Source organism: Urocampus carinirostris, chromosome 2 (assembly GCF_059441175.1).
Source record: "Urocampus carinirostris isolate Australia breed hairy pipefish chromosome 2, RoL_Ucar_1.0, whole genome shotgun sequence".
NCBI lineage: Eukaryota > Metazoa > Chordata > Actinopteri > Syngnathiformes > Syngnathidae > Urocampus > Urocampus carinirostris.
Genome location: NC_142350.1, coordinates 62,269,451 through 62,297,171, shown reverse-complemented (window position 1 = coordinate 62,297,171; position 27,721 = coordinate 62,269,451). Strand labels below are relative to the sequence as shown.

The 27,721-nt window shown below is 39.0% G+C and overlaps 1 protein-coding gene across 2 annotated transcripts in view; it reads right to left on the bottom strand.

Moving 5' to 3' along the window:
* The window catches only part of efna4 (ephrin A4), an 83,945-nt gene extending 56,537 nt beyond the window's left edge, over positions 1-27,408 (bottom strand). For both annotated transcript variants that reach the window (XM_088327434.1, XM_088327435.1), the window contains exon 1: positions 26,992-27,408. In XM_088327434.1, the coding sequence (XP_088183560.1) occupies positions 26,992-27,107 (116 nt within the window). In that variant the 5' untranslated portion in view covers positions 27,108-27,408. The remainder of the gene's footprint in view (positions 1-26,991) is intronic.
* Between the last annotated feature and the right edge of the window lie 313 nt (positions 27,409-27,721).

Below are 27,721 nucleotides of genomic sequence, written 5' to 3'. Positions count from 1 at the left end.
GAACAACACTTTAAAATTAAGTTTATTATGAGTGGTTAGCGCTTGTGCGGCACAGTTCATGTCATGGGAACCTGTCGTGGGTTCAAATCCAGCTCCGGACTTCCTGTGCGGAGTTTGTATGTTCTCCCCGTGCTTGCGTGGGTTTCCTCCGGGCACTCCGGTTTCCTCCCACATTCCAAAAACATGCATTTCAGGTGAATTGGCCGGTCCAAATTGTCCCTAGGTGTGAATGAGCGAATGAGTTGTCTGTCCCTGTGTGCCCTGCGATTGGCTGGCAACCAGTTCAGGGTGTCCCCTGCCCACTGCCTGAAGATGGCTGGGATGGGCTCCAGCCCCCCCGCGACCCTAATGAGGATAAGCGGTACGGCTAATGAGATGAGATGAGATGAATCTACTTATAACATTCATTGCATCTATATGAAATCGCTGATTTTCATCTGCCATCAGCATGTACCTGTATTTACTCATCTTCATTCATGTTTGCGTTGCGTCGTCTGCTACAAGCCACGTGAACTCCTCTTTCCACGATGCTTTTGATGTACGTTTACGTTTTGTAGCGTTATACATTTGTTTAGCTTCTTTTGAATATTTCTTCTGGGGCTGAGGTTTTGGCTTGATTCCTAACCACTTCTCCATTTTCTTGTGTTCTCTGTGCGTTTACTTTGGAAAATGATATGCAAATGCACAAACTTATAACGCTCGGGAAAGTCCGGAAGCACGAAGTTATTCGATGCAGGCTTCTGATTGGCTGCAGAGTATGCAAATCGCCAAACAAACTGAAATTTCCAAACCGAACAAAGATTTCATGAATGAAGATGAGGCAATACAGGTACATACTGATGGCAGATGGAAAACAGTGATGTCATATGCAGGCAATGAATGTGATAAATAGATTTATAATAAACTTAATTTTAAAGTGTATTTCGGTTATATATTCTGATTATCAATCCTTAATACTTTGCAACAACTGATTTTTTTTGCGATTAGTAATCTTATTGTGTTTCAAGTTGTGAAAAATGGGGCAGGCAACTTTATGTCTGGGCAGGCAATTTTTCTGCCCTGATGTCCGGTAACTTTTTGTCATGAGTTTCAGAAACTGAATATACACTGTCCCTTTCAAAGAGGAAACATTCAATAGCATTCCAAAACATAAATTACTTTACATCAAGACGCTAATCATTATTTCAGAATGTAAAATATTTTAGAAAATATATTGAATATTGCAAAATTCTCTCTTTTTTAACAGTAGATTTGTAGAAGTTGGTACACCATGGACTAGAGGCCATTTGCAAAGTATGCTAAACTTCAATTAAATGAATAGAATTGGTTAACTGCCTTGGTAAGCAAGTTATCTTCAGTCACCAGCGGACCTGTTCCCACACATACATTGCAAAATGTCATTTGTGTAAAACGATTTTAACACCGGTAAGGTGCCAGACACTCGTTATTGCCCTTTCAAGGCAAAACCAAGATCCTATTTTCTGCTTGTTGTCCATTCCGTGCCACTCAGCAGCATATCACAAGTGAGGAAAATGTCATATTCCGACTCGCCATCAGTATCAAAACCGGCCCATCAGGAGCGTTTTGATACGGCTACAGGTGTCCGCTAAGCACAAAAGCTACTCATCACTGTGTGTTTGTCAGTCTTCAAGGTCTCTTTATTTTCTGTCCCAGTTTAAAGACGATTTTACCCAAACTGCGATTTAAATAAGCTCAACACCGGCGGTCTTCCAATTGTTTTCCATTTTCACAGTTTGACCCTAGCATTATGAGATGCGCCATGCCGCGTGACCTGCTTCAGTATTATGAACTGCTGCTTTATTTCCTTTTCTAATACTAGTATTTCCTTTAGCATACGAGTACTTCTAAACACGGAAATGTCAGGATTTTAGTTTTTTTTGCAACGAAAAGCTTGCTCGCAATACGAAGGAAAAATCCAGGTCGCGAGCAGTCCCAAAGGCTACCACTAGAGACAAATTAAGAATGCTCAACGTTTATGTTTGTTTACCGCCAGCATCAGCTCGCTGAGTTTGCGGAGTCAGATTTTTTGTCAGTTTTCACATCTAGGGTGACCTACCTGACTCCCTTTGAAAGATGGCGGTCAAATCTACTCTATCCCCCTTTTCTTTGGGGGGACAGACACACAAACAGACAAAAAAACAATACGTACTTAACGATAACATTATTACTACCCTCGTTTTGCTCACAGATTATGAATACATTTTTAAAAAATTGTGCTGTAAATTGTTTTTGAGTGTACGTTTGTTAAAAGCTACAGTTACTCTGATTTTAAGTGTAAAGTAAGTGCTTATGTATCATCAACAGTCTCTTGATCTCATTCCTGACAATTTTCGCCTTGTTGTTCCCCTTATTAATGATTACTAAGGGGTTATAAACCCTACAAACAACACGGCACCCGTTTACTCACAATAAGACAGACTATGTAGAATACCGCGACAGTATTATGAATCTACGATGACGTTGTCATCTGCTACCAGTGACCAAGAAAATGGGCAAGAAGATGCTTACTTACTATATGATTGAATACAATTTTAATGTGTTTTATTGATCAAAATGATGTAGTTTATACAGGATTCCTACAGCTTTTACATGGCCAAATTCAAGTATTTTATTGACTGTCATTGCCTTTCAATTTATCCAGAACCGTTATGACAGCAAATAAAAAATCTGGTGTGAATGATGTATTTTGCCGAGCCACAAATATATCCGCAATTTACACATCTGATTTTAAATTTTGCGTGTGAATTTATCAAGACATTTTATTTAAATCTTGAGTAAATCGTGATTATAAATTTTGGTGGGAGACAAATCCCTCCGATATAAGTGTTGGGTAAAAATGACTATGTAGCTTAAATTTTCAGTTGCAAGAAGTTTATCACATATCACACAATTTACCACTGGGAAATGCTACCTTCATTGTTTGCATGGCCCCTAATAAATGTTGATACCTAATCCTTGTACTAATTCACATTGCATAGTGCCCTGTAGCATACACCTGTCCTATTGGGGGCAATGACTCCTTATAGGACAATGCTGTACAAATTAAAGGTGCAGTTAATCACAAGGGGAAGAAGAAATGTAATGGCGGGGCAAAGTCACAAGAGGGCAGAGTCGGTGTCATTTTTAAACAGACTTGTTGATAAACAAGCATTTACAAGCACTTCACCCAAAAAGTCAAGCATCTTCAAACCTTGAAAACACAACATTAAAATTCAAGGTCTTAATTCAAGTCAAGTCATGTTTATTTGTGTAGCCCTTAATCACAAAGAGTCTCAAAGGGCTGCACAGATCAAAGAAACTACAGACCATTATGACACCATCCTCTCATCTAAAACCTAAACGAGGGCAAATAATACACATATTATCAACATAAAATATAGGTTATTCATATGCTATAGAGTAGAAATGTGTTTTAAGCTTAGATCTAAACATTTTTACTGAGGTTGCAGATCGAATCTCAGGGGGACGAGCATTCCACGGCACCGGGGCCCGAATGGAGAACGCTCTCCAACCTGCGGATCTCTTCTTGGCTCTCGGGATCACTGATTTCAGGCACCCGCACGAACCCTGCTCATAGCCATTTAGGATACACATAATTGCTTTAGGGAGGACAGGAAAAAAATCAATTAGTTTTTAATGCTTTCATATCCGGAAAATTCGCTCGATTTGCTTTAATTTCGAGTTCCTGGAACGTAGTAAGCTCGTATGAAGAGGTACCACTGTACACGAAAACAAAGTTCCAGACAAAGTAAAAAAAAGTGTTGGAAATATGTCCATGCAAGAGTTTGGCAGGAACGCTGGCGTTAGATAAGAATAGCTGTACCGTTACCAAGAACGACACCCAATCAAAAGCTAGGATGGGGGCCATGGTGAAGCCCCTCCCAAACAGCAGACACGTCATCCGTCTTGCCGCAACCTCGCCGTCAAGGAAGCCAAAACTCAAAGTAATAAGTACGTGCCTTAGCTAAGAACGTTTCATGCTCGCACATGCTGCCTCCGCAGACAAGCCGGGACAAACTCGACGGGTGTAAACACGGGCCGTTCGTTCTAATCATTTGATACGAGGGAAAAGACAATAAATCAATGACAATCACGACGGACGAGGTTCTGCTTTTGCGAGGCGACCATTTTGGCTCGAGTGCTTATAAATCCAATCTAAAATTGGACCTTCCTCAATGAAAATGTTGCAAATCCAGTTGATTGTGCCAACTCTTGAGGAGATGGCGCCCAAATAGAGTGTGGTCCAGCACGTCTTGGTGATTCATTATTACTTATCTACGCCAATTATAAATATAATATAAACCGTGGTAACTGCCCAGCTCTGACCCTACAGGCATCATGGAAATAAGAGATTTATCACATTTAAATGGAGAAAGAAGAACTAATTATGGATTCCTTTTCCTGACGAGTCTCAAGCGTTAAAATGTAGTTCAGTCGTAGAATTTTCTGTTCCAGAGACACAAAAAAAATGAAGATTTGACCCTTTTTACTTGTAGAACAGGTGATTGATGATAATATTAAAAACAATTTTATTGGAGGTCTAACGAGCCATTTCCTAAAATCAGTTATCAATATTAGCATTAGTCTATATCTATCTACCTTGGTCATATTCCTCAAGAGGGATGACCGAAAGCAAGACAAACACATACAATAACAAAGAAAATAAAAAGGGAAAAAAATAGTAAAAACACACGAAAAGTTTTGGACCAACCCAAATGCCCAAACAACCAAACAAGTTAGGCACCTCTGCACCTAAGTTGGTCATGCTTTCGTCCCTCCAGATGAAACGGGACACAAGGCGGCCATGTCACTCACACTCTTCTGTTCCGACAGCCCCTGGGCCAGACAGCTTTCACTGGTTTACCCCTGCTGCATCATACAGGTGCCCATCCCTTAGAACGCATCCAAACATCCCAGCATTAATAAAAAACATAATAAAAGAGCTGTCAAACACTGAAAGAATGGATAGGGAATTTTCTGATTTGGTTTTCGTACAAGTATTTAAAAGCACCATTTGTAAGTCGGAAGTGGTTCTTAGACAACGCTATCCATTAAAAAGGGACCTAGTGTTAATGCAAGTGTCCATAAATAACCGAGGAACAATCAACATTGTCAATAAAAAAATTAGGCGTTGCTCGATTTCTGTTCTTTCCTGAACTGTGTACTTAGTTATTTGCTAAGAACTTGGGAAGATTCATACAATTTGATGGCACAGTAATAATACATAATATAAAATAATTTCATGCATTTATGAACTAGATAAAAACCTAAAGTATATATTTTTTTCAGGGCCAATGCAATTTATAAGTCGTCAAAAAGACTAAGCAAAAATGTGGAGTCGCCATTTACTTTCAATAAAAAGGAAAATATAAGCATTCAATAAAAGTTAAATTCAAACATATGTTTTTTGTAAACAACTTCATAGTTGTTTCTCTTCACTAATATGAATGAATCTTTATTGTAAAGGGCCAGGAACAGGCGCACGTCCATTTAAATGAAAGTCTTTTGGTAATAAATAAGGTATTCTAAAGTCGAGAAATATGTCAAATAGTCTTCATTTCAAACACAAACAAAAACAAAAGGTACATACAAATTCAGGGTCAGCCATATCTCTCATAAAGCCCATTCAATTTTCAAATAAAGCGATACCCAGTTAATGAATGACTACTTTTCCTTCTTAATTTAATTCTAAAAAATGAATTAAAATTGGCAAACATTCTTAACATTTGTATTGTGTAATATATAGCGCCTTCAAGTGCTAAAAAAATCCCCACATTCATTCGTTGAGAAAAATAATATGTATTTAAATAATAAGCTAGAATAGGTTAACTACATAAATATGAATGTGTATTTTAAATAATACTTGTAGGCCAAGGACTTTTTTTTTTTTACATAACATGACCCTCATTTAAAGGGAATTAATATCCGTCTGCCATCTTGCTGCTACGAGTACCCAAAACCCTCAAAACAGTAAGTAAACCTGTGCATTTCAGTCACTTTGAGTCTCCGTAGTTTGTATTCTTATTGTATTCGTTCATTTGTTTGTACTACACAATACAGCGACATCTAGTGGTCAAATAATGCACACTGTCCCTTTTACGTTTCCCTTTTGCATTTTCGTCTTCATTTCGTTGAGTTTTGCATCCGCAGTTCCGCTAAAATTGACATAATTGTCCGTAGTGGTTGTGTTATGTCCAAAGAAAATACATTCATCTTATCTCATCTCATTAACTGCACCGCTTGTCCTCAGTAGGGTCGCAAAGGTGCTGGAGCCCATCCCAGCAATCATCGGGCAGTGGGCAGGGGACACCCTGAACTGGTTGCCAGCCAATCGCAGGGCACACAGGGACAGACAACCCGCTCGCTCATTCACAACTAGGGACAATTTGGACCGGCCAATCCACCTGAAATGCATGTCTTTGGAATGTGGGAGGAAACCGGAGTGCCCGGAGGAAACCCAGGCAAACACGAGGAGAACATACAAACTCCGCACAGTAAGTCCGGTAGCTGGATTTGAACCCACACAGGAGGTTCCCAAGACCTTAGAACTGTGCCTGCACACGCGCCGTGCTGCCCAGAAAATACATTAATAGTTCCAATTTAAAATGAACTTAGTTGCTGTGATTCTGTGTCATTTTTGAACGTTTCAGTTCAGGGACTTGTCTTTATTAAGTCATGTTTATTTGTGACGCCCTTGATCACAAAGAGTCTCAAAGGGCTGCACAGACCACAGATTATTGCAAACCACAGGCTATTATGACACCATCCCCTGATCTAAGACCTACATGAGGGCAAGGAAAAACTCAAAACCTCAACATGAGAAAAACAAAGAAACCTTGAGAAGGGGCTGCAACGGATGTTGAATTAACAAACAATACACAGATATTGTCAATTTACATGTTTATTTTTCTGATAAAAAAATGCAAACTTTGACCAGTGTATCAACCGACTCACTTCTTACTTAAGCGCGTAGAGAAAATATTAGCATCATCAATATAGCCATCCACACATTCGGGTGAAAAAGCAGCAGCTAATGCAAAGTCGGCAAACGGCTGATCCATCTGACTCGTCTTTGAAAATTCCTCTAAGTAGGTCACGCGTCTGATAACAGACATTCTTTAACATTCTTATGCCGCATTTTTGTTTTTATCTGCAGCACTGGAAGGTCAAAGCAGGAAACATAAAAACCAACACATCCTTCCCATCACCTTCCTTTCTTTGCGGTCACATAATGGGTGAGGCCCTAAAATATGAGGGTTGTAAAAAGGGCAAAATACAAATGAAAAATAAGAAATACATTTTGTTATCATTTCACGAGTGATTCGTCTCGTTAGGAAATCCATGTTGTGCAAGTGTGGCTCGGTCGACTTGAAAGAGTGCAAAACGGCAGGAAAATACCCAAACATGTTTTCACGCGACGTGGCCTCAAATTCCACAAATTCCACATCATCTATGTAGAAGCATCACTGCACTCCAGCTGTGCGACACATCCATCAGCTTGGGGAAAACTTGACGTTGGCATGAGAGTGCTGCGTCGGGGCACTATTTTAGTATTAACCGACACTTTGTCAAGGATCTATAGAGGATGGCATGAAAACAATTCTAATAAAATGAACAGATTATTTTGTTCGTTAGTTAGTAGTTAGTTGTGAAATGACGAGTCCAAACATGTGACAGAAATTTGCCCCAATAGAGGCAATCTCCATGAATTGTTTTGACTCAGGCAAGGAAAAAATGGAAGGTAGAGAGGCCTGTAGCCAATGTTCCCTGTAATTTTCCACAGGTCTGAGCGTTCACACAAAGTCGGTGAGCAATGCTTGAAACAACAGTGAGCAACCATAATCCCAAGTGTGGCAAGATAATTAATTATGAAACATGTCCAAAACTTGACATCAAGTTTAAAAGGTTTCCGGCAATGCAAAATTATTTTTCTCTTTCGAATGAATTGACTCGTGTACCATTGCAAGCGTTGTTTGTTCTTACAATTCTTTCACACGATATCCATTTCTTTTTATTTCCTGATATATTTTGTCACATAATATTAACATTTTTAGGGGCTTATTTAGTCGGTTGTAAGATACAGAACTGTACTTAATCACATTTTTGGTGGAAGTACAATGTTGGCAACAAGATTCACTTGATATCATTGGAAATTATTTGAATGCAACACAAACTTTTTCTTCTTTTTTCCGTGTTTTTTTTCTACTTTTTTGTTACTTTTTTCTTTTTGTTCTCTATTTACTTTTTTCCTACATTTCTTTCTTTTTTTCTGGCTTTTTTTCTAAATTTTTCCTTCTTTTTTCTCTTCCTTTTGTTTTTTTTCTCAGCTTTTCACTACTTTTTCATTTTGGTATTTTTTTTTCCTTTTTTGTTCTATTACCCCCTTCCTTTAAGTCATGCTGTGCATAATTTTACATAATATTTGGTCATGTTGGGATGAAAGAAGCAAAAACAACCTGAAGAGCCATTTAGGACCCGAAAGAGCCGGTTCTTTTTAGTGAGCCGAGCCGAAGAAGCCAGTTCTCTACCGACTTTACTCAACTTCGTTCTACTTCAACTCGACTTGAAAATACCGCATTTAGGACACAACGTCAGGGGAACCCGTGTATTTTTACCTTCATGCACTGTAACTTTGACTTAAGTCGCTTCTTAATTAGTAAAAATGAGCCCTCATTTTTGTGCGCTGGCTAGATTTTCTTGTGCGCTAGGAATGTGCGAGCAGTGCGCAATTGCGCACGCACGCAGCTTAGAGGGAACACTGCCTGTAGGCACATGAGTCAATAAATGAAATCATCAACACTTTCCAGTTCTCTTGACTTGCCCTGAACCACATTTGGCAAGATACTCGAGTAACTAAGCTAATTATATGCACCTAGTGGTGACAGTCATTTAAAACTCATCCGTTTAAAAGCGACAACAGAATTCCAAACTGTTGTCAGAATAAAAAGGACAGTAACGTGGATATTCAGACGAACAGCTTTTCAATTTATATTCAGAATAGAAAGTAATGGAACACAAGAATCCAACTTGCCTAAAACACCATGATGCTGGGGACAAAATAGCAAACGAATCTGGATTTTGAAGAGTTAAAAACGTCGCAAGCCCAATAGGTCATAAAGTTTGGAATCCCCAAAGAGAAAGTGATTCTGAACTTCATCATTTTGAAATCAATTTGCATGTTTATGATGGACTGTTATGGGGCAAAGCCATGCCGTTTTATATACAGCACATGAAATTGAGTCTGACTGTAAACTTCGAGGAGCAATGAACAGGCTTGATTGTTTTGCTTGTAACTGAAGCTTGTATAGTGGCATAAGTAACCTGCTTATCTAGCGAAGGACCGTTGGGCAGCATTCCTTAAATTCCTTCCTGCATCCTGACCACTCAGCAGTGCTGCTATTCACGCAATCATTGCCCAATGATGTATTGACAATTAAAGGTATTCCCAAACAGAGTTTGTTTTTCTATTAGACACAGAACATGTAGTGTTCTTCCCCACAATTATGCAAACTTGTTGCTCAATATTCCACACGCCGAGGCACTCGAGAAATGGGGTCTCAAAGTTGAAGCATTGTGCTCGTTTCTTGTACAGCTAAGACATCATTAAAAGAACGCACTCTTTCAAAATAGTGAAGGCCATTAACACAACATGTAGGCCAGCTACAAAACAGACATTGATTGTAGTGGACAGTGATTGCATACTCCTTATCTCTGCCTGGAGGTAGGGCATTGCGGCCTGTTGTTTGTGTTTTTTGCCGCATGTGTCGCAGTTTTTTTACAGCTCGCTCTTCGTTAGTGGCGAGGCTGCTGAGGGCTTTCCTGTTTGGCTCTTGTTGGCTGCGTGCCGTGTATTGTTTAACCAGCTAGCCTGGCGTTAGCTTTGGTTTTGTCGTGTCCACTGGTTTATTCCCAGCTGGGTTCGCATTTAATGCCGACATTTTTGACGCTTCATTGTTGGTTCCTGATTAGCCCACAAAGTGTTTTAAAATCGGTTGTTTTCCCGTTCCCCGCGACCCTACTGAGGATAAGCGGTGGAGATAATGGATGGATGTTTTCCCGCTGGGGCAGTCTTTCGTTGATTGGTTCTAGTTAGTACCACATGGTGGCTCTCCGTTTGTTTGTTTTTTGCCAGTTAGCTTCCTTTAGGTTGCTCACGCTTTGTTGAACCATTATTGGATCCACCTGCAACACAACACCTACCCACAAAAACTACCAAAACTTCGCTGAAAATGCTCGTAACCTCTTCGACTTATTAGCACGTAAAACAATATGGCGACTGGCTTGCATGCATGCTGGTGTTCCTCCGATGATGACACAGGGTGACGAAGACAGGACATGCCGTCTTCAAAATGCATCATCTCAAAAATGAATTGGAAAATATTAACGCAATATATATAGATTTTATGCAAAATCAATGTACTATTTTATTACATTATGCACGTTTAAGAATTTGGGAATACCTTTAAACCATCACTCCATTTTCTCTACACAGACCGTATAGCAGGGTAGCTGAAATCTACCTGACCGACTTCCTGCTCAAATTAGATCACACCGAGGACTGTTCACCTGTCAATCATTGATCACATCTTGAAACTGACCTTGAGTAGAGAGTGAGACCAGGCTGCAAGCAAGAAGTCCTGTGAGTAAGGCTACTACTGGACTTCACTGCACTGCAAACATGAATTTATTACTACAGTACTACAAAGTGTGCCCTCACCTTTCCCTTTCAGGGGCGTTACTTTCCCCTCTCGCTTTTCTCCATTGCATCTTCCACTTTTAACCCCCCTTCCCCCCAGCCCCCTACTCCTCAGTCTCAGTGTTTATTTAAGCACTTTCACGGTCACTGCTCTGGAATCCCAAGGGCCCAAACCGGCCCTTCAGCCCCCCGCATCCCCCCCCTTGCAGCCGCTGCACGCTCTTTTCTAGGTTTCCATCTTTCTCCGTCACAACTCTTAGCCGTCATAGTGGAGCGCGTGGTCCGGGTGCGGAAGGTCGCCCGGATCGGCCCCTTGAGGCACTCTGCTTTGTCCTGTTCTAGTCACGCACATCTGCCCACCGCGCCCTCATCGCTTTCCTCGACGACCCTACACGATAAGTAACGCTTTGCAGTCACAGATAAAGTTTGTTGGTCACAAATGGGATGGTTTAAAACAAATGGTAATATATATATATATATATATATATATATATATATATATATATATATATATTTTTTTTTTTTTTTTAAAACAGATTTTTTAATCTATTTCTTTTTATTTATACATTATCATATCTTACAATATTTTTCTTTTTTGCAAAAAATCATTAAAATAAAGTTGAGAAATTCACCAATGATGTATATTAATCCATCCATCTATCATCTGCACCGCTCATCATCACTAGGGTCGCGGGGGTGCTGGAGCCCTTCCCAGCCATCCTCGGGCAGTGGACACCCTGAACTGGTTGCCAGCCAGTCGCAGGGCACACAGGGACTGACAATTCGCTCGCTCATTCACACCTAGGGACAATTTGGACCGGCCAATTAACCTAACATACATGTTTTTTGGAATGTGGGAGGTAACCGGAGAACATGCAAACTCCACACAGGAGGTTTGATCTCATGACCTCAGAACTGTGCCGCACACGCCTTAACCACTGCGCTGCCGTGCTGCCCTGATATATTTTAATAATAGTAAAATAGAATTAAAAGAAAAAAAATTGACAATTATTTTGATACAATAAATAAAACATGGAAGTATTGAATAAATATGATCATATATTTGTGCTCTATAACTTCATTATTATAAAGTTCTGTGTGATATGTGATGTGAGTAAAATCTATATGACAAATATAATAAAATTTATACACCCAATTTATTCGTGTGTCATTTGTGCAATGATTGATCAGTCGAAATATATCGCTGACCATAATCGTGAAACATTGGATGCAACAGGAATCAAACCCAGGTTGCGGCAGTGAGAGCTCTTATTCCTAACCTCTAGACCAGTGATTTTCAAACACTGTGCCACAACACACTAGTGTGCCGTGAGAGATTGTCAGGTGTGCCGTGAGAAATTATCCAATGTCACTTTTTAAAATTTGATAAAACCTTTATGAATCATTTTCTGCAAATATGTCATTGTCAAGTGTCTGGGCTGTAAAAACTGAGGGTATTATAAATTGTATTGTAATTAAACATACTGTTCATTGTCATTTTATAACATTTTTGGTTAGAGGTGTGCCGCAAAGTTTTTTCAATGAAAAAAACGTGCCCTGGCTCAAAAAAGGTCGAAAAACACTGCTCTAGACCACAAGTTTTGTAGGCGACATTCGAAAAGGCATTCAAATTGATCACTTCATGTTGGTAGAGTATTGTTTTCAATTTGCTTCGTCAATAAAGGATTTTATCATGGCCACACATAATCAACAACCCTGGTCGTTTACAATGATTGGTTTGAGCTGAGAAAAAGTGAAACAAAATTTATACTGATTTCTAAATTGGAGGTGCGGGTTATACACGCGTCCGTGTTGTACGCAATTAGATAAATAAATGAAACACAAATATGGACTTGCCATACAACTATTACTATTAAGTTCTCTATGGTATTCCAGTACAAACTTTATGACTAGTAAAATCTTACAATACAAACGATATATATTGCTTTGCAACAGTATACAAATTGGTGCAAGTGAAAACCTATTTTAGTGTGTAATTAATCTAGTACGATTAGCATGTAGCACTCCATAATACTCCAAAGCAGGGATTTGCAAACTTTTTGATTGAGTTAAAAAAATTTGGCAGAAGTGGGGGAAAAAGATTGATTAGATTTATTGTTTTAATCTTCCAATTCTGTCTGAAATCTTGATACCTTGGCAACACATGAATTAAAGATAATGTAGGCATATGCATTTTTCTCATATTGTCGTTACCATTTCAAAAAGACATCTAATTCTCATTGCTAAAACAACCATTTTATATATCATTAGAATTTTACATTTTTTGGCGGGCCAGATGAAATAGCCTGTGGCCCACGGGCTGTAGTTTGCCCACCCCTGCTGTAACATGCGACACCACTACATAAGCCACTTGCTCCTTTTCGTTCAATCAAAGCAGTCATGGTTATGGACAGATTTTTGTTCTATTTATGCTACATCTTATTATTCACAATACAGTTTTTGTATCAGTATCAAAGTCAATACATTAAAGGAAACTAGTATAGTTTACAGGAAAAAAACCAGAATGATTGAGAAATGTACCCATCTGTTTTCCAAAATATTTGTTTTTAATCATAATACCATAATGAAAATGTGGGTTCGTAAAAAACAAATCTGTATTTGTAGACCAAAGCAAATTATTCAGAGAAAATGCCTGTTTGCTTTCAATCAAAACCAAACTGCAAAGCACGGTATGGATGGTCAGAAACGGAATAGAGCCTGGGCAAAGGCTAACTAACACCATAACAGCTTTGAAATGATGGTGAAATATTGCATTTGTGCGGCAAAATGTGGTCTCAGCTGGCTAACATAAAAGGTCCTGACTGGCGGGATCTGTAAAATAGGTGATTTGGTGTCACCATGGAAACAACAGGTATGCCGGCCGCCTCATTACGAGCCGGCGTACCTGCAGAAATGATGTTGGAGCTCATATTTTGAGGTCAAATACTACATTCTGTCGCTCAAGATGGAAACCAGTCTCTGCCCCTGAGCATCTAGGAAAGTGCGATACGCTTCCACAAATGAGGGACGGAATGGGGGCTAGGCGGGTTAGGGGGTGTCACCGAATAAGGAAGCGGTGTGGGTTCAGGGGAGCTGTGCAGACACCAGCCTCGTGTTGCGCCGGAGTGGGATTATGCGATTAATTTGGGATTAAAGATGACTGACTGGCTGCTTCTTTAAGTAATGAACCATGATGACCCAAAATTACAAGATTAAAACACAGACGGCTCACTATGCGTGCGTATGTATGTATGTATGTTTTGATTTATTTATGTTTCTAGCCACTGGCAATCCACTCCAAGGAGCAAAAACAGTAACTGCACAGAATCGAGAACCAAAACAGAGCATCATCAGGGATCTTGCGAAGTGAGAATTGTGTTCTTTGTCACTGAATGTATTTTTAGAGCGGCACACACTGGTTCTGCTTTTGTACGTTTGGAAGCGAGCGGTCGCGCAAGGAGTCCATTTCCAGTTGAATAGAAGAGAAATGAGATTCATGAGTTCTTTGGATGCTGCGTTGGGGACGAGGCCATTTCCCTTTTAAAAAATACCACCGGCGCACCAAACACTGTCAATTACAAACAGCGACGTTTGCTCCAACAACAAGCATGTTCTCGCTTTAGATAGAACCTCCTCGAATAAACGCCAAGAAATACACCGAAAAGGTGCTTTCTAACATTATGCAGACATTCAAAAAAAACACAATCCTTCCCTCACTGTGAAAATGGAGAAAGTTTCTTATAGTTTTGAGACGGATGGAACTTCACTAAGGGTAAATATGTGTGTTCGAATTGAACTGAATTTATCATTCAAATACAAAAGCTGCATTGAAAAGCCAACTTGAAAATGTAAGCGCAACATTCAGGAATTTCATTTTGAATTAATGACACAATAAATATGGCTGATAAATGGCTTATTTTAGTATACATGCAACTGGATTTTGAAACTCATTGCGGATTCTAATTTATTTATTTTTTTAAAAATCCAATTACTAGATATGTTCGTGAGCATCTTCCTTAGTTTATTCATTGCACACAATAAATCAAAAATTTGCTTATAACAAGGCGATAAAACATAAAAAACAAATATATGAATAAAAATAAGGATCAATGTCAATAACAAACCCCCAACAACAACAACAAAAACACTGATAATCATTCAATTTAAAACACTGGATATTCAAAAGAAAAAAAACATTAAAAAATATATCTGATTAAGTACAGTATGTAAAAATATTAGATAATACATTTCCATGCATAACCACTATGTTACTATGTTATTACCAGATTGTAATAGAAAATTAAATAGGTCCAGTCAACCACCAAACATGCCAGTTAGAAATGAGAATATCCTAAAAAAAATAAAAAAATAATAATCACAATGACCCATAATATATTTACCCAACCAGTCCGCAGGCACCTCAGGTGGTTTTAGAAGGGCACCATGTTGGAGACCCCAGCTGTACATACTTTATCAGATCCTCCTTGGAGTAAACATTTTTTTTTCCTAAACAAGGATTTAAGTGATGATTTTATTGACATTACATGAATGGCGCATTTTGCATGATATGCAAGTCATCTAGTTTTATTTTCTGCTAATATTTGTAATTGATTTTATCCATGTACTTCCTGTGAAGATCTGCCTCAATCTTGGCCAGTAATAACAGGAATGGAACATAATTTCAGGCAACATCAACACCCCAAAAAAATCTTGTCATAATGCTATTTTATACCCAAGGAATGTTTTTTTAATTGGGATTTAGGAGTCCTAACTACTGTTTAAAACTTGGTCACTAATTATTGTGAACTGATCACTGAATGCCACATGCCGCTACACCCAATATAAAAAACAAAGGTGTTACGCGATCTTACGCAGCTAACTCTTCCAGAAAAACATCGTCATACAAATACTAAGTCGTGTCACATACACCCTGACCTGATCTGACCGCCCTCCATTGTAAACGTGTGCAAGTGTGCGAAGGCAAGACAATAGTAGCATTGGCTAAGTGCATCATCTCAATGCCACACCTTTGGCCTAGCATTGTGTGCGTGTTGCAAAAGTAGAGTGGGACAAGATGAACGTTGGGGGGGGGGGGGGGGGATCTGCTCCCCACACCCGTTTCTGACAGTGATAATAATGGTAGCTGACATCCTTTCTTCCCTCTTTCGCTCTCACCTCATCCCCAAGCACCCCTCCACCCCCCAGGGGCCCTCTGGAGCCGTTTGGGGACACCAAATGTGTTGACTCTTTCCCCAATGTCTTTCCATTAACGTGTTGACCGGTTCTCAGATGTTTTTGCTGGCTGGCGGGGCCCAAACGTGCAGGGAACCAGGTATACCAGTGGCACTACTCTAAGGAGATAACATTTTGCTAATTATCTCCTGATACGATCACTCGACCCAGGTTTGATTATATCACATCAGTTGTATGACTCGTCTTGTGATATAAATCAGTGTTTTTTAACCAATGTGCGGGACACCCTGTCGATTGTGCCGCTGCAAATATCCTAAATTGTACCTTTGCCAAAAAAGGATGCTGTTGTTCAGTATCTATACTTTCTTCCAGTGATCAGCCAAGTTACTAACATTCATCCAAAACAGTAGACGGCAGCAGATTACTATTTTTTTCTTTTTATCTTCTAAATATCTGCTCATGAGGTTGTACAAGGAAATATATCAAATATATTATTCAGTTAGATTAGGTTTTTTAAAAGGTGTGGTGTTTCGTTTGAAGTGTCTAAAACTCATTCAATGTCACACGGGATGGGAAGTGCAGGTGCCGGTCAGTTTGACTCCTTTTCGAAGACCTAAAGAAAGTTTTGCTTTGAAACTACAGTATGTCACAAAATTAAGTACACCCCACACATTCCTGCAGAGATGTGATTATAGTGTTTAGTAAAACAACACTGCAGAAACATCGCTTTGACATAATGAAAAGTAGGCTGTGTAAAGCTATTTTTGCGATGTAAATTTATTTAAACCTTCAAAAAACTCAATAGCCGTCAATAACTAAACCCCTTAGTGACAAAAGATCTGATCAAGGCCATTCCTGCTCTCTACTTGTGATTTATAATACTGAAATCATTCCCAGAGTTTTTGTACTTTCTGGTCAGCAACGCAGAAGCTTTTAAAATACTTTATTTTAAAATATAAAACTAAAAATACTTATTTTTAGGGGACAATTCTTCTGAAAAAGCATTCATAGGTTATGGCACTGAATGAGTTAAACAGTTGAAGGTACCATATTTTCTCTTATATGTATTAACAATGCCCAACAGGTTTAAAGAGGAAGGGGGTTCGGTTGGGTTGTAGAGTGACGTTTTTCATTAGTGTAGCATGGGAACAGTGAAAGGCCTGTTACAGTCCTAACACCAGCCTCCAAAAAGATGACAAATAGAGTTTATTTGAGTGCGTCTATGCACTGCATGTAGTTGCGTACGCAACAATAAAGAGATTGACAGAGGTTGCAATGATGACATAAGCCATGAGATGGCATCAGCAAGTACAAACATTCCAAATTCTGCGCAGCACCTTTAAGATTGCACCGAAAAAAAAGAATAACAATGAAAAAATTTGGAAAACATGTAAAAAATGTAGTCAAGTCCTAATTTACAACAAAATGATTCACCAAAATTAATAACCCGTATTGCCTACATGCAAATTGTTGAAATGTTCACTATGTTGTTGTCAAGGAGAATAAAGCTAATACTTGTTCCCCAAAAACTTTAAACTGTTGATTTAGTCAACATTTAAGCTTTAAACATGAGACTGGTGCCGGGAATGGATATTTTTACTGAAAATAATGTTTTGGCACAGAAGAGGTTAATAAAAATAGATTTAAATGGTAGCAACCTATTCTTTAGTTCACCTGGTCAAGCTTTTCCTGGCAATATTTGCCGCGTATGAAAAAAATAAAAGGACACCAACGTTAAAGTTCCAATACAATCTGCTACGTAATAGGTACCAAACAATCTCCGTGCAGGTTGAAATCATATTGGTTCCAGCAGCAATTTCTGCGCCAATCCCAGTTGATACTAATTTAATATCAGTCTCGGAAAGTCCTGGGCTTGTGCACGACAGAACCTCCGAGCCCGGCAAACGAAGCGCGAGCGTGACGGAGTAAAAAAAGAATTTCAGAGCGCGCACACCCACAACGGCCTCAACACAGAGTGCATGGTTAGATCTAAACCGGACTTGATTATGTTTACAAATTCTAGCGCCAAACCCTAATTGCGCTTGTGTCCGTCGGAAAAGAATACGCATCCGGCGTAAAATAAATGAATTCTCACAAACGGGGACCTTTACCACAACCTCCTCTTTTGCACGCCCCGTTGCACACAAACAGCACAGCGGCCATTTTGTGCCAAAGAACTATGGAAGGTGCCAACCCACGCCAAGTTTAATGAATTCCACCTTTGTAATGTCATGCTTAGCTGATTTTTTTTTTAATTGTGTGACATATTAAATAGACCTTTGCTGATATTTACTCAATGTCATACGAATCTGACAGCTGACAGAAAATTAATGGATCTATTCCCTTGTGCCTTCCAAACAACTCCCTCAGTCACTCATCTTTTACATATGTTCTTTTGTTTTTGTTAATTTTTTTGAATTCAGCTCCTCCTTTTAGATTTTCTCCTTCTTCTGTGGATTATATACTTTGGTTTAGTTGTAGTCTTGACAATTGCTGTGTGATGTCATTTTTTACAGACTCATACTAGTACAACTCAACTGGAGTAGTCATTGATATGAAGTACCGATACAAGTGGATTTAATGTGGAAAAATTTTCAAAAATAATGATGGATAATCAAGAAAGTACAATATGTTCATCATATTTCCTTAAAGTTAGGATTTTATCATTTCTAATAAAATAAGTCTTATCTGCAGTCACAACTGTACTTAGCCATTAGCCATAGCAAATTCAGTCTGTGTTAGTTCGAATTTGATTTTGGTACTCTCAATCAATCAAATTCATGGTTACTCTATATGCAACCCATTCTTCCAATTTTGTTTAGAAAAAAAAAAAAAAAAGACATTTGAGTGCACAACTACAGTGGAACCTCGGTTCTCGACCATAATCCGTTCCATTTCTTTGTACGAAAACCGATTTTTACGATCTCCGAAGCCGTTTTTTCCCATTAAGAGTAATGTAAAATTGTTTTAATCCGTTCCAACACCCTGGATGTTTATCTTAAATATTTAACGTAAAGCTAACCCAGGCTAATCGTACGTTCGCGTTAGCGTAATCTTCCGTACGAAAGATTACGCTAACATGAACGTGTAAAAATAAAAAAATCAGGTCGTTTACACGTCATTTAGCACCCGGGTCTCCACAACAAGTGGTGAGCGGTTAAAGGATAAAGAAAAGAATTATGAATAGGATTTCTTACCGGTCGGCAGAAGCCACGCTGTATTCCTGAAAGAAGGGAAACTCGCACACCATCTTCATATTTTGCTATTATTTCTTTCTTAAATGCAATAGTTGTACGCACTACTCCTCTTTTTTCACCTGTAGCAACTTTGCTGCTTGCACCAAGCTTCTTCCGAGGCATAATTAGGGGTTAAAACACTCCCTTCACCGCTTTTGAAAAACGAAAACAAAAAAGGAGTGCGCGTTGCCGTGACAACAGTTCTTCATGAGGGGTGGGGGCAATCTACACCCGTACGCCGCTCAGCATCGCCCCTAGCGTACCGGCGTTCGAACTCCGATTTTTTGAACGAAAAGCGAAGCAAGAATTTCTCGAAATTTTTGGTCGAGAACTGATTTGTTCGAACTGAGAGGCGTGCGAAAACCGAGGTTCCACTGTACCTTGTATAACCACTCCCTTGCGATTTGGTCTTAAATGGTGCCAAACCATACAAAATACTGTCTATAGCTTGATATCTTGTAACTTACATCACACGTTAGTTAAAAACCTAAAAATGGTTAGAGACAAGTTAAAAAAAACAGATTAATGAGTCATTTGTGAGTATTATTTTAAGTGTCACAGGTACTATAAATGTTTATTTGCCAGACTACTGCACCCCTGCAAAACATCTAATACAGTACTCAAAATAAGCTACAAGGTATTCCTTTCAGCAATGCACTTTTACAACAATAACCTTCGCCTTTTAAACCCCACGAACAAGTCTCCTTTTCTGCTTTGCCTGACTCAAATATGTGCTGAATGCAATATGAATACCAAATAATTTTCTTGAGTAGAGGGAGGAGAGGGCAAAGAAGCGGTACAAGATGACATAGCGCAATTTGAAGGCCACCGCATCAACAGATCGCCAAGACTATTCGATTAATTCTTTAGTCACATCTTAACAAGCTAAAAGAAGAAACCTATGGAGGTGAACGGCTGGCACAACAGTTGGTTGATCTTGGATCATGTGTACAACATTGGCAAGGAGGGAAGGTTTGTATTTATTTCACCCTCAAATCCAGTATCACTACACAGATCCTTTGACAACAAGTCTAAAGACCGACATAGCAACTCAGTTGAGCACAGGACCTCTGCCGAGGCCAACGATTAGTGCCAGCTTATACACTGGGGTGCCCAGATATCATCTTTGCAAAGACATGGCCACTTTTTTAGCAGTAGGGCTTTCACTTAGTAGCTTAGGTTTGTATTCTTCTCCCGTTTTCCTGCATATTGCAGTCGTGTACAACTATGATTACCCTATTTTATTCATCATTCACAATAAATCAACTTGGGTCAAAGTAAATGTGGTTTTAAACCCGAAAGCTTACTTTTTTGAGATGTTCCTGTTGTTATTGGAAATGATGCTCCTCTCTTAGCCTTTATAGAGCTGTGGTCTGGGTTGTTGTTTTTTCAAAATGACCAAATGGTTTGAATATATCCAAACCAAAGAGCCACAGTTTTTTTGGGGGGGTTGTATGAAACCAACTTAACCAACTTATTTTCGGAAAGGATTTTATAAAATTATCTATTTTATTCATTTTTAACCCAATTGGATATTTTCTTTTGAAACGATTACTTTTTTAGGGGTTTCTTATGTGTTTGTGTGTTTTTTGAACACCAAGGCTGATGTTTGGATTGGGATTCAACGTAATCACTCATTTGTAACACTATTCTGGTCAATCTTTTTTGCTTTCAGAAATAATTTCCGTATTTTTGGCCTTGCTATGAATAAAAGGAGCCAATTTCGGTGTTTTTTTTTTAAACAAAACTACACAAGTATCTGAACTAAATCAACTTATTTTTTTCAAATTTGTTCCAAAACTTACCATGATTTTAGAGTAGTCTCGTAAACAACTAGATTTAGGGTGTTGTTCTTAACAAAAGAATTACTTTTGGGAGTATGTTTATTTATTTATGTTAAAAAACACAAAACAAAAAAACGCAAGTTGGGTCAACCCAAGTTATGGAAAAGCACACTCCTGACACAAAGCAAAGTATGTGTCCAACCCTGCTTCAAAATCTGGCCTTACCAGTCATCGAACAAACCCGATTGTCAGAGCAAAGCCATAAAAACCAACAACAACAATTTCCCTTCATTCCAAACTGCAATCACACTCTCATCTCCAGTCCAGTGGGTCACATGCAGAGGTGGCCTCAATTTGCAGAAGACAATGCAACACAACCACTACAATCACATGTCGTTTTTGTTTTCCCCAAAGCCACCCACGGTGTGTCAGAGAAGATAACACATTGAGTGCGCCCACCGCAAACACACAAAGCACTTCTAACCAAAAGACAGATAAGCCTCACCATGGGCTGCCTAAAACGCATCTCGAGGACAGAGCTCGGCATATAAGACGGGGACGCTAGCGTTAATGCAGCTACATGACATGCAAGACGAGAGACAGAGACCGGTTGTGTCTGTGTAGGTTTGTGTGTGGATGATATGCTCGGGAGCAAAGTGATAATTACCTCACTGTAGGTACCTTTAATATAGTTCATCCGGTTTCTGTTAATCATTTACCAGGGGAATACAGAGATTTACACTTGCACAGCCTGTGATGCAATAGCAGAAAAAGACTCATTTGCATGCACACACACGGCTGAGAGGAGGAGCGAGCAGGCAGACCCCTTGGGTGAAGAAATATGTACAGTGAATATGAAATGCCAGGTTTTTGTGATATTAAAAAAGGCGGCAAGGATAAATCATTGTGAAACTTTTTCCACTTTTAATATAGCCAATGACCTAGACCTTTGATGGGATTTCTTCTTTGCTGAAATTGAGGGGGGAGTCTAAATATAAAGTTTAACCTTGTATAACATTGTCAACTCAATAACGATGATAAAACAAATGCTTAAGTATTTGGAATGTTTGGTACAATCATAAAACATCTTCCCAGTATCTAAAAATCACAACGCCGACATAGCTATGAGCAGCAACATGCTTCTTTCAATAGGACATTGGGTTCTTATCAGGGTGGGGGAGATAATGAACAAAAACTCTAGTTTGCTTGTGAACAGTAGGTCAAATTATTAACGAGAGAAAATGCATGTTTGAATCCTTTTTTTTTTTCTTTTTTTTTTCAAAAAAATATATAACACGGGTGTATAAGACATTTTATCTTCTTTAACATGATGCAAAAGTCCTTAAGGGTCGCCAACATGGGGCCCAAGTGGGCTCCAAGGATAATTTCATTTATATAAAAACAATGCCACTTGCAACTTGATTTCTTTAAAACCTACGAATTTAATCAGTGTAAAAGACAAACAAATGTACATTTACTGTTAGCGCCGCTACTTTAATTGTATACAGCCCACCAAGAGTGAGACAAGCTATCTAGCTACTAATGTAGGGAAGCTTTAAACCGATTTGGTTAAAGAATATGGGATTTTTTAGCACTGTGTATGAAACTGTTAAACTTGACTATGAGCAATCCCCAAGGGCATATAACATTTCCTAATATGTAGTCCGTCTCGTGTTATTATATAAAAGAGCTAAAATATCTAAAACTCTTTAGTGTGACTCAAATTTCACGAGTATAACATTGCAGCTTTGAAATTCCAATTACAAAGTCATGGCATTCATATCTCTCGCTTTGGATTTCAGATGATATTGAACCACGCAAACCAAATAAACATTGCTAAATGAATCTCTGACAGTGTCCATCAATCATTACTGAATAGCAGGTGTACTTAATGTATATACATCTACATGGAAAAGGTCGACCGTTTCCCCTGATAATTGCCGAGAGAGTCTACTCCTGCGTGCGGGATGTGATTTAGTTTGGTATTTAAAGTGGCTCACTCACACAGGAAGGCAAATGATGCATGCATTTCCACATTAAATTAGACACTGAAAGGCTAATGAGGTGCACTTTCAATAAAGAAACAGGAGCGGCCTCCTTCACTGGGCGGCGGATCGGGACCTAGTTTGTTGTCAGGAGCGGGGACGAGGGAGGGTGAAAATGAGGTGTCGGGCTGTGCGGGATCCCTCGGAAGAAATGATAAAACACTTTTGTCTCCAATTAGGTTGCTGCTGATCCGGAGCTTTACGACCAGGACCCGGGCATAAGGGGATTGGAAGACGGGGGTAAGTCTAGGGGAAAACAAATTTGTTCATCACCTTGTTTGAACCAACAACTGCTACGTACGACTTCCGTACCACTTTGGTTATAATATTACACTAACCTTTAACTGCTCCAGGAAGTCAGAAAATAATCTCTCTTCTAATAAAGGAACAATCAGCGTGAGAGAAAAGTCGGCCGTAAAACCGACAACGCTCGTAAACTTCGTTCATTAAATCGTAAAAAAAAGGAAAAGGGTCGACGCGGAGTCTCACAGTTACTGAGCTCCAATTTTTCGATCTGGAGGGGCGCTCTCGACGCACGTCACTTTTAAAACGTCTGTGCTCAGCTGCCTGTGCTTCATTAAAAGCATAAATCCAGACAGTGACTGAAAGGTGACGGCCCAAGTCTTCCATCACGGGTTTAAAGAGACTGCAGTGGCTTGTGTGCTACAATACCGCTTCTATATTAAGTGTGTAAAGCATCTTTTTTTAATTGTTGCTTCAAGGCTTACCTAATATACTTTATAGAATGCATACTGCATTTAAAGTACCCGGTGGCAAACTCATTACCTTTCATGAACTCCAACTTCAACCCAACTTAACACTTGAAATCAAACCTTCCTAATGAATAAATAAGAGAAAATAAACATGGAATGATGCCAGTGGGAAGCTTAAGAATTATGCTAATGAAGGAATGCAGTGGTGGGCTCCAAACACATCATGTGATGTTTATTTTCAAGTCGATTGTTGACTAAACAAGCCTGAAATAATGACAGTGAATTATTACCAAAATTATTATTTTTTCCTTAGGATGAAAGTGGTCAAATTAAATTCAAACGCTATACATTGAACACATTTTTAAAATGTACCACATAAACTTCTAAAAAATAAGACTAATCAAAACAATTTTGGTCAAACACAAAAAGCTTTTAAAAGTACTGCAATAAGCTTGCAGTAAAATAAGAATCAATACTATGGTTAAAAGCTCTCAGTACTTTAAAACATACCGTACTATTTTTGTAAAACTTTTGTTATACAACAAAATCTATTTGCTTTCATTGAATATCGAGGGGCAGCCCTTTTGCCACATGTTTTGTATAAAAAATAATTAAAAATAAATAAATAAAACAATAATCTAAATAATAATGATAATAACAGTTGTGCATGTATCAACCAATCACTATGCAAGATTTTAAATGGCTTTTTCCTGAGACCAGAGCACGTTTTAGCTGACCTGGAAGATTTAACAGTGTGGACTTTACTTTCCAATTCATATTCAATAAATGCAATATTATGGAAAGAAAAAAACGATCATATTACAGTAAATCATTTATATGCAGTTTTAAAAATTATGATGTAAAATAATAAAGCTTTATGTTTTGTGAAAAAAACAACGCAATTGTTCCATTTCAAACTATTCAAATATGATTATTTTCCTGGTTAGAAAAGAGCTGTCGTTTCATTTTATCTTATTTTACATTAGCACAAGGTTGTTCTGTAAATATATTGAATCGTGCAAAGCATAGCACAACTCATCCTTCAAGGTGCTCAAACACTTCTTGTCCTCCCTCTGAGGACTGACAGACCACAAACCAACGCCTTGCTCAAGGACGCTTTGATATGGGCAACCTTCGAGGAGGATACAACTAGACCGACATTGCCCCGTGATGTCATTTTCAAAAGATAGCAAATAGCATTACAAGTCAAAAACAACACCTCATTAGATGGATATAAGCAGACAAATCCCGTATTATTCAGAACAATAAGATATTAATAAAAAAAAAAGTGTGACTGGACCTCCACTTCAAAATGTAATCGAAGTCTTGGAGATATAAGCACCAGTAGGGTTGGTTACTAGCCTTGTGTCCCCTCTGTAGTTCCCTGACACTCAAGATGAGACAGACCCAGACATTTTTTCAGCGGGCCCCAGAAGAACCCAGGCTTGGCTGGCAGTTTATTGAAAATAGGATATGGGAAAAATGATTGAAGTTCAACTAATCACAGCTCATACATCCATCAGTGGCCAGGAGGGAGCTGTGAAGGATGAAAATGGCGTATTGGAGGCGGGTGAAGATGGGCGGGGGGTTGTAAATAGGACGGTAATGAAGAGTGAAGAGGAGATGGCGAACCCCGCTTTTAACTCCGGCAGGGCAGGAGAGCTACTGGGAATGAGGCCCGAGCAACATGGGGGATTGTTGGCGATGATGGTACAGTAATTGTGTGGCACTGCCAGACTGTCTGCCAAAAACTGCCCCCCATTCATGTCAGAATCACGTGGCTTCTAGGGGGTCACAATTACTCTACAATCAACTACTATAGAAGCACAGAATTCCAGATCCCTACAACATCCAGTCTGGCTTCTTTGATTTTCCTTTTTTTCTACAGCCACAGCAGAGTGCCACCAAAATGAAATATGTCAAAGCTTTTTCTACCTTGAATCTGACTTCAAATGCACAACTTAATTGCAAAACAAACAGATATGGTACTGTGCACACCCTTATCCAAGATAGCACATTGGGATCTGGTTCTGTTTAGAAGTAACCCAAACGTCCATGCTCTAACAGACTGTTCCTTACTTTGCACGAATGTCTGAAGAGTTTCTCAAATGCACTCGAAGCATTTTAGAATTTCTTTCCCGTTGGAAAAGCTACAGTTCTTGCTCAAGAAAAAAAACAACATACATTCGTGAACTATGGTCACGCAGTCAAAACAATCCTCAGAACCTGCGACTAATCCAGAGTGCTCACCCTTCACTTAGCAGTTTACCCTAATGAAAAGAAGATGTGTATACACTCCTCTGACCCTGGCCACCACCTCTTTGACCTGCTACCCTTTGGTAGCGGCTTCAGGTCCCTTTAAACAAGGACTAATAGAGTCGGATACATTTTCTTCCCCTGGGCCATCCCCACACTAAACAAGCTCACAAGAAAGATGTATACTCTATGTAAAGAAAAAGGGTATTTTTATCTGTTTTATCAAGATTTTGAATTTTTGTTGCTGCATGATGTTATTGCACTATTGATACGATGCACTTTTTTTCACTGCAACATCATGAGAATGCTCTCCAAGCACTACCTTGTAAATATTTTTGCCCATTTATCTTGACAATCATCTCATATTCCTCTTTTCTGTCTTTATTACGAATTCCTCCTAGAGTGCCATATCTAATCTTGTTGTAAACAATGTTCATTATATTGTTACCAATACATAATCAACAATATATATCATAGACAATTGGATTTCTAATAGTAGTTTTGTCTTTGAACTTGCTGAAGAAAGAATAAAAAAAAACATGCTGTTCTTTCTTCCCCCAACCTTTATTAAGAATTTAGACAAAACCAAGGTTACACACCACAAATGAGAACTTATTTGCATGCAATAAAAACTATACCTTTGCCTAGTTAACATATGCAATGAAAGCTCAGTGCTATTTCGAAATAGCACCCCTATTTCAGCCTGCAGCTCTTCCACTTGCACCCTTCAATTACCTTTGCGAGGAGCACCTGGCTCAGCAGGTGAGCGAAGTTTGGAATTGCACCCCCTCTACTATTTTATGCACAATGTTGAGAAAGAAAGTGCATTTTACACTATTTAGCGAGGTTAAAAATAAGGGCAGCTGCACAGGTAAAAGTAAGGGGTGAGTCAGAGGTGCGCTGCATGGCAGGAATTCCTTCTAATGACTCATTTATTGATTTATCATGTAGGTAGTTGAGCAACAGTGCAAGCTGAGACCAGCCAGAGAAGATATGACGGATATTTACCCCTTAAAGGCATTATCAAAATCAAATAGTTTGAGTTACCTGGTGTTGGTGGAGTTCCAATAAACTGCGTGTCTTTTGCCCACGACGGCTGAGATGATATTTAAAAGTAAAAATGCAGATTTCCAAGCAGGTCTGTCCCCAATGAGAGAGCCCATCACGTTTACTTAGCAATTGGGAAGTATATAAAACAAACAAACAAACAAAAACAAAAAACAGGTGAGAAGACTCTTCAACTTGACAGCTAACTAGTAAACGTGCGCCATTCTGTGCAAGGTGACTGGGAGAGTCACTGAGTGTTGTTGAATTTCGCGCCTCTAAAAAGAGGATTTATTGCTGTTATTTTAAAAATCTTCATTTTTAGCCAAATACGAGTCCTTAATTCGGCTAAAAATATACCCAAAAAAAGTAAAGGCGTGAGGATGTGACAGAAGGTGGTTTGGGATTCAAGAGTGGTTGCACCGGAGTAGTAAGGAGGGTGGAGCCGTTAAGGTCAAGGGGGCGGGATTGTACAAACTTTGGACCAATTAGATTACAAGGGTGCGGTCAGCCTGGTTTTTGTGTTGCTAGGGTCTTGCGCCGACTGGTGTAGACTGGCAGAACCGAGTTAAAAAGTTGGGATAAAAATGCCCCAAGGTAAGACAAATAACATGAAATAAGTTCTAAACTTCTCATGCATACATGTAATTTATTCCTTAAATCTTTGAGATAAAGTTTTCATTCATCTATTCAAGGTAAGATTATAATTAATTTTGAGTGGGGTGATTCGTTT